This window comes from Notolabrus celidotus, chromosome 1, assembly GCF_009762535.1.
Source record: "Notolabrus celidotus isolate fNotCel1 chromosome 1, fNotCel1.pri, whole genome shotgun sequence".
Classification (NCBI taxonomy): domain Eukaryota; kingdom Metazoa; phylum Chordata; class Actinopteri; order Labriformes; family Labridae; genus Notolabrus; species Notolabrus celidotus.
This window is the reverse complement of record NC_048272.1, coordinates 3908518-3917038: the sequence shown is the minus strand read 5'-3', so window position 1 is coordinate 3917038 and position 8521 is coordinate 3908518. Positions and strand designations below refer to the sequence as shown.

Below are 8521 nucleotides of genomic sequence, written 5' to 3'. Positions count from 1 at the left end.
CGTGGCAATTCCGAAGATATTGAGATCACGAGTCTTCCAATGAGAGGCACAGCTGACTTGATTGACAGGCGAGAACACTGTAGCTGTTGGCGAGGAGGCTCAATGCCCGCCTCTTTACGTCACACTGGCTCGACAGCAGCAATATGGCTGCCGCCGCCGACTGGCTTCAAAACAGCGCTTTAGAAACAGATGGGTGAAAAAAATACATACATATTTTATATAGTCTATGGTTCCCACCAGCTAGCTTGAGAACTATCTCTGCCTTAAGCAGGAAGTGCACAGTTATTTTATTTGACCTTTTTTTGCTAAAACACGTGCCTGCTTGTGTGAAAGTGCTTGTGAGCTACATGAGAATGAAATAAAACAGTGAAGATGTTGACAGAAAACTACAATGTCCAGAAAAAAACAAACACTTAACACCCTGTAGAGCTCTCATCATGACTATTAATATCCATTTCTTAAAGTACAACTCGCTTTGAACGCATAGTGATTAGATTATTTGATGATTTGTGAAGAGCTTTCACAACAACAGAAAATGATCAATAAAATACTCTGTATTTTTAACTGGTAAATTGATGAGTATGTTTCATATTTACCTTGCCCAGGTGTTTCATTGGTTAATAATCTAAATGTTGTTGATTATCAGCTTGTAAATCTTATCCACTTTCATCTGCTGTTGAATGGTTAAGACACACATTTTTATTTGAAGCACATTACAGAATAAAAAAGTGACAGAAAGTGAAAAAATAATAAACCTGATCTTGTAAGGGTTTCATTTTATTATTGTCGGGGTAGCAAACATAACAACGCCCTATGATGTGAGTGATTAAAATATAACGTAAAGAAAGTGTGTCAACATTGATTTTCCAAAGGGTTAATATAAGTTGGCCACAAATAAGATAATAACTTATGGCTTCTATCAACTATCAGTGCCAATTGATACAAATATTGTTGGTCAAAATAAATATCATGTTCCTCTACAAACATTTCAAAATTGTTCATTACACATGACTCCTTTCCATTTCAAAATATGTTGTGGTTCAAGGACCCTTTGCATTTAGCTTTGTGCTAAATGGTTCTGGATTCAAACATTAACTGAGAGTAACAATAACATTACAGTGAAAGTACAAAGTGTTAAAGCTGATATTTTAGCTGATGATGTGGAAGTTGAATGCAGCTGGTGATGATATTTTTAGACAATCCTCCCATGAAGCAGTGGACGACTTTCTCCTGCTGACTGTCGGCTCAACAAGTTCCACAACAACATTGGCACTGATGTTACACCTGAGCTACCTCCGTTATCGTAAGGACTGTCCTCTCTGAGTGGCTGGTACTGCTTGAATCGCCTGTTTGGAAACATGAAACATGTCAGGGAAGCAGAAGTGAATTCAGAAATGATAAATACACAGAGCACTGAAATATCAAATCTATCCCAGTTAAATGTATTTGGTTTATTGTGACAAAATAAAGTATGTTATATGGAATACAAAACCGCAGCTTAAATGTTACACATACAAACATAGATAATACTTGACTTGCTGTGAATGAAAGTAAAATAACTTAAAAAATGATAATGATGCATTATTTAAGTGTACAATATTAACACTTGTACTTCTCCTGCTTTGACACGTGGAAAAAAAACCTTGTAAGATAGGACCCACATTAATATGAGTCCAATTAAAGTTATATTTTTGGGGCTTTTTGCCTTTATGCAATAGGACAGCTGTAGAGAGACAGGAACTATGGGGAGTAGAGAGTGGGGGAAGACTTGCAGGAAATAGTCGACCGGTCAGGAATCGAACCGGCAACCCCCTGCGACGCGGACTGTGGCCTCTGTATGTGGGGCGCTTAGACCACTAGGCCACCAGCGCCCCACATGAGTCCAATTAGAAGAACTTTTTCTTTTAACATATCTACATTACCTTTGCTTTGGCTGTATTTTTGATTTAGTGGTTTTAATTATTTTTCAAATTTTCCTGTAATTTTGGCCCCAAATTAAAACAAGTTCACCCAGTAAGAACTCACCTGTACATCAGAGCCAAACAACAGGCCACACATGCGAGAACCATCACACCCAGGACTGTGACTGCAGTTCCTGCTGGGGAACCTGTGGAGGCTGGAATTGAAGCACAATGTAAATGAGAGACAAAGCAGTTGATACAGACTTTTAGTGACAATTATACACCTGTCTTCCACTCACCTAGTGATACACTGACTCTGGCACTTGCTTCAGCAAAACTGACATCATTAGTCAAAGAGACGTTGATGCAAAACACTCCAGTGTCATTGAAGAAAGAGCGAATGATCATTTGACAGTCTGGAGAGGGTCTGGCTTCAGTGCAGACTGTTTCCATCGGTGTAACACAGTCAGCATCTGAAATGACTGTGCACACCTCTCTTGGCAGACTAAAGGAGGATAATAAAGATGCAGAGAACAGATGATATATGAGTAACAGATGATACCAACAGGTCAGAATCAATATGCATCTAATGTTTAGCTGAATGCAGTAACTGAACCTCTTGACCCTGTTTATACGTTTACATAATGAGTCAGAACCAATTAGTTTACATTTTTGAGGCTGTCACTAAGTGTTGAATGGACTGTGTTTACAGAGTACACCACCTATAGCAGCTGGTGTGTTTTACTTTAAGGGGGTCTATAACAAAATCCCAAATATGCATATTACATGTATATGGTTCAACAACAGGCATTACAACAGTTTATTTGATTAAATTATAAGGCCTTTATTTGTATTTGCTCAGCTGAATACATTTGTATGTTTATGCTTTTGTGTGGTAGTTGAGCAAAGTGTAAAGTAGTAGTAAATAGGACCATAAAATGGGTCGGCTAATAATATCAGCTTATGTCTCATTTAATGGGCACTCCCTCTGCTGTCACCTGTAGGATGGTGGTGTTTGAAACATTTGGAGACTGAACCCAGAGAAGCTCCAAGAGGAGAGAATTTTTGAGTACAAGCAACAAGAGTCAATGAAGGCCCGGATCCCAAGGATGGAAACGGATGACCAATCAGCAACTTTAGACACATGTTTCTCAGTAGCTTCCACATTAAAGTAACTTAATAAACCTTGTACTCAACCAATCAAAGATGGTTTCAGACCAGCGTTGTTTACTATATTCATCACTGTCAGTCACAGTGCAATCTTACAGAATTTCCCCTCAGTGATTCGGGCAAATGAATTGTGTAGCTGCCAGTGATTAAAGTTTATAGATCAACATCTGCGTGGCCTGTCTACTATGTTGTATAATTGATTGAAGTCACTACTCACCTTCCCTGACAGATGACAGTGACGTCCACAGCATTCTGATCCAACGTGGTTGCCAGTGACAGAACACCAGACATCTGTACAATCTCTACACTTTCAATGGCCTCTGCAAAGTAAAAAGAGGCAGGAAGTGAAATCTAAATACTATACAATGTTGTACATGAAGGTTTAAAATTCCTTGATAACTAAAACTTTGACTTACGGACAACATCTAAGGAAGTGGCAATGGAGCCATAACGGTAGACATTGCAGTCAGCTATTAGATCGGCTACGTCTCTCTTTGCCACAATGAGGGCAACTTGTGCTGGATCTGCTTCAACAGTTGTTGGAATAGAAACAAGAGACAAGTTTTTACCAACATCTTTGTCACAAGAACTAAATCTGTCAATTTTATGTAGACGTATTTTATTGTGGAGTTAATACACACCTGTAGGAGCTACAGCAGTCGCTGCAACGACATTCTCTGCAGCTGCTGCTTCAGCCTCTGCATTAGCTGTCACTGCCTCTACGACAGCTGTGGCCTGAGTGACAACAGTAACAATGATTTCTTCCACAGGGGCTTCTGTTTCATCCTGGACAACCTCTACAGCAGCATCAATAACAGTGGCCTCGGGTGCAACAGTAGCTTCTTGCTCTGGAGCTATTGCTGCAACAGTGACAACCGCAGCAACCTCAACATCATCCAAATCTCCCTCTACAGCAGGAACAACAGTGACAGCTGCAGCAACCTCAACATCATCCAAATCTCCCTCTACAGCAGGAACAACAGTGACAGCCGCAGCAACCTCAACGTCATCCAAATCTCCCTCAACAGCAGGAGCAACAGTGACAACCGCAGCAACCTCAACTGCAACATCTCCCTCTGCAACAGGGTCAACAGCAACAGTATCTACAATTGCTTCAGCTGCGTCTGTAATGGCTGCAGGTTCTACTGGAGCAGCTGTAGCAGCATTGGCCACCTCACCTGCCGCTGCTGCTGCAACTGTAGCAACGGCTGCAACATCTGCTCCTGCAGCAGGGGCAACAGTGATGGCGGGATCTTGCTCCTCTGGAACAACAGCTGCATTGACTGCTGGAGCGACTGAAGCAACAGCTACTGCAGCTGAGTCTCCTGCATCTTCTGTTTCTTGGCCCGCTGCAGGTGGTAGCAAGGAGGCGGCGAGTGAAGGGGCGTCAGAAGCAGGGAGATCTTGAGCCATGTCTCCTTCTTCAGCTGGTGCAGTCGGGATAGCAGCAACGGTTGGGGAAATCACAACTTCTGAAGCAGCTGAGGAGTCGATAGGAGCAACTGAAAAAAGTTTAAAACAAAAGTGCAAACTTTATTTATGTCATCCTTGGTTTTTTGTTTAAAATTTGTAGAAAGTATGGTTAATTGAAAGCTCACCAACAGTTGGACTTCCACAGGTTTGAGGGATGGTTGCCATCAGGACCACCTGAGGTTTGAATGTCCCTGCATCGAGGTATGCGTGTGTGACTGTGAGCTCTCTGGAGATCAGCGTACCACTGCTGTCACCAAAGTCCCAGCTGAAGCTGATGTCGGCGGTGTTGAGGTACTGGCTTGGATCGTGGATCCTGACACTGAATGCGATGGCTTTCTTCTGGATGAAATTCTGGTCCTCCTGGTTCACATCACTGACTTGAGTAAGGGACATGGTGAAGGGAACTTGGTCTGAAGATGAAGCAGAAGATATAGACATGTAAAGTTGAGGGTTTTTGAAAGAAATGAAAACTCCATAAAATCATTTTCTTCAAGATAGGTCAGATATTATTCGATGGGTCACCCGTGACTGTGAAGACAGTGGAGGCGTAGCCAAGAGGGATGAACTTGTCTTTGCTGCGGCAGTGATAGATGACAACCTCCATGTTGTAGGAACCCAGGGGGGTATCACGTGTGTTGAGACTGAGGGAGGAGGACGGTCCATCTGCAACCTGCCAGTAACGCCCTGGAACATAACAACAATGGGCTTATTTAGAGTTGTCAGGTTAGTCAAGTCCCCCTCCAGGCATCACTTTCATAGTAAATCAGTTAATGTTTCAGTGGTAATAAAGTAAAGAAATAATGTTTGACTGGACAGACACCAACAAAATACAGTTATATGATTTATTTACCATATTGACCTGAATATACGTTGTATGTTTTTTTGCTTGAAATACATCTGAATAAGTTGGATTGTTGATTGTTGATATTTGTTAAAACAGACAGTGACATTTATTTTTCAAGCAAGTAGTATACCCCTCATGACAGGCCAACTGTGACTAAAGATTGAGAGGCACAGTGACCTTCTTGTTATCAGTGTTGTCCTAGATTATGGCCAATACGGTACATTGTGCTAGGAAACAGATGCTAGGCTAGAAAAGTCTTGAAGACATTTCTTAATTTTTTGTAAATTCTGGTCTGTGGGTTTCTTTTTTGTATATTGGTGGCTCTGCTCTTCCTCATGACGTAAAGATGGTCTTTAGCACAGGCCAGCTGTCAAGGGTAAGGGCTGTAGTAGATCTGTAAGATCTGGGTGTTCTTTTTCTCAATACTACAGGTTTTCAATTCCTAGGAAGCTAAAGCTAAAGCTAAAGCATGCTGTTACCACAGTCTATTACTTACTGCTAAGACTCAGTCCGTACGCTGAAACAGACCAACAAGTGTTAAATCAAATATATTTACCCCATGCTTTCCACACATAAACATAGCGGTTCTTCTTGTCCTTGCCCTCGTGAAACGCTGCACCATTTGGGAAAACTTTGGTCCTGTCATGGCCATGGTCATTGTCAGTATACACGAGCTGACCTTTGGTATAGTTTTGCCCTGTAAACACAAAAGACATATTAGAAGCAATACCAGAGATCTGAACCACACCTCACCAATCAATCAATGAAAGGCTAATAGAATAATTAATTATCCACTATTATTAAAGCTCCTCTAAGGAACTTTTTTTTGTGATTTTGGCACCCCCTGTGAGCAATGTAATGCGTTACATCTCCCTGCTGATCTTGTCCTGTACAGGAGTAACATGTTTTTTTTCTTTCATAAATTGTCCTCTTGCTGTTTTTAAATAGTCAAATGTATCACTCACTGTGAATATTTGCTGTGGACAAAGTAAAAAAGAGTTGTTTCTCCTGCTCTGACACTTACCTACTTGCAGTTACAGGCATTATAAATTACAATATGTCAATCTTGTTGCTGATTGTCTTGTTTGCTTTTGTAGGTCATAAAGAGGCATCCCTTTTCATCTCAGTTTGTTTCACAACCAGCTAAAAACTTCTCACAGGGGCTTTAACAGATGAATGTGTGGCCCCAAAAGAGTCATTTGGAATCGAGTAATTCAAAGCTCTGTCATTTTTACCATTATCTTTATATCCTAATTATAAAAAAAAACAAAATAGGTAAGTTTGTGTTTCTGTCTTTTATAGAATGAAGATGAAACCACAACAGGTTGCATATAGTACAATGTTTCTGGTATACATAAAAAGAAAGTTTACCGTCAACAGTGCAGTTTCTTGCCCAGACCACCTGCCCATTAGAGAGCTGGGTCTGGTTCTGTGGGAAGTTCAGATTAATAGTGAAGGTTGCTTTTGCTCCAGTTAGGGTGGGTGAATCGTTTTTTACATCAAAAGTTACGTCACCACCTGGAGAGAATTAAAAAAGAAACACAGTTTGAGCCACTTCAGTACAACTGGCAGAAAGAATTTTACATCATCTCTGTTTTTGTTAACAGATCAGTGAGCCTCACCTTTCCATGCGTTCTTGTATCTCTGGTCTCCATCTTTCCACAACGGATACAGCCGTGTGTTCCACGAGTGGTAACGTGTGAACTGATATTTAGGCTCTGGAAGAAATTAACAAAGTTAGTAATGATGGAAGAATCTGATGTGATTCTCTCATATATCCAACAACACAACCAACACGAGGATGCATAAAAGCAACAGATGAAAAGTAATTTTCTTACACCACATTCCTGAAAACTGTAAGCATATTTATCATGCCATATTTATTGCTTTTATGCCAGATTAAGAGTTGTTATATCAGGTATTCAAAATCTGAGTAAATAGTATAAAGAATTTGTGAGTTTTTCCCCTCTGTCCATTATAAGAAAGCAAGTTTTGAGTGTAATGATAGAGATGCTGATGTAGAGCAGAGCAGAGCAGGTGAGTGTTGATGGGGTTGATGAAGGGTGAGGACTGTCGGGGTTCTTGGTGGTGGGAGTCACACGATCTGCATCCCCCCTCCCAATCCCTTTCATGTGACTATCAGCTGAGCAGCAGCATCAGTAATCCCAGTGAGAGGAATGAAGGATCCCAAGCACTGACTCACAGGGCTTTCTTTTTCTAAGCTAGTGATGTGTGCGCGTGTGCGTGTGCGTGTGTGTGTGTGTGTGTGTGTGTGTGTGTGTGTGCATGTGCATATGCGTGTGGGATTAAATAAAATATCCTCACAACAATAAGTTGGTAGTTTTCAAATATCAGAGTATGAAAATAAGTTATTTTAGATTCTAATTATTTTGTATATATTCTGGATTATAACACTCCAATCAAGCATACAGTCATGAATGCTGATTGGCAAAAGAGACAGTGTAATAGTATGAAAATCTGACATAAAAATGTGTGTAATTTTCCTTTTCTTTAACAAAGTGCACTATGTGTTAGCATGAAATTGGCATAAAATCACTCATCAGCCTGTTTACGTTACAATTTGTGGCCTAAACAAGAAAAGCTAACTCAAGGATTCAGCATGTAATTGGAGGGAAAGCAGAAGCGTGCTGATCTTCATCAGTCACAGACTTTTAAAATCGATAACTTGCCCTGTTGCTTAATGTCTCATAAACTTGTTACATAACACAGGAAAAAGTCCATCTTAACAAGTGGTCATATATTTAGCTTTTAATCTTTGTTTGCTTCCAACTCAAGTAAATAACTGGACAAATGGTTTAAGGTAATTCCACTTTATCCCTTTGTAGTTTCTCTGGCTTTAGATTTTTTTTTTTGGAAGAAGGCAATTAAGAGAGAACAGTGTAGTAGCAGATAAACTCTTTGAAGAACATTGTTTCATGAAGTTTCGGCACTTTCTTTTTAAATTCAAAGTTACTACATACAAAGCTTTTTACGTATTGTTCCATATGGATCATACAAAAATTCATTTTTTTTAATCTGTATCTGTAAAGAAATAACAAAACCACTTACTTGACCCAATTGCAGATGAATATGCAAAAGTCGCAACCAGCAGCCCCAGTACCAGCGTCCTCAT

The 8521-nt window shown here is 40.3% G+C and overlaps 1 protein-coding gene across 1 annotated transcript; it reads right to left on the bottom strand.

Moving 5' to 3' along the window:
- Positions 1 to 759: 759 nt before the first annotated feature.
- On the bottom strand, positions 760 to 8521 carry pmela (premelanosome protein a). Its single transcript, XM_034685966.1, has 12 exons — positions 8458 to 8521; positions 7011 to 7106; positions 6760 to 6906; positions 5945 to 6085; positions 5067 to 5228; positions 4670 to 4954; positions 3713 to 4573; positions 3488 to 3595; positions 3289 to 3391; positions 2201 to 2406; positions 2026 to 2116; positions 760 to 1346 (listed from the first exon to the last, which is right to left on the bottom strand). The coding sequence occupies exons 1-12, from the start codon at positions 8519 to 8521 to the stop codon at positions 1193 to 1195; spliced, it is 2418 nt and encodes an 805-aa protein (XP_034541857.1). The 3' UTR covers positions 760 to 1192.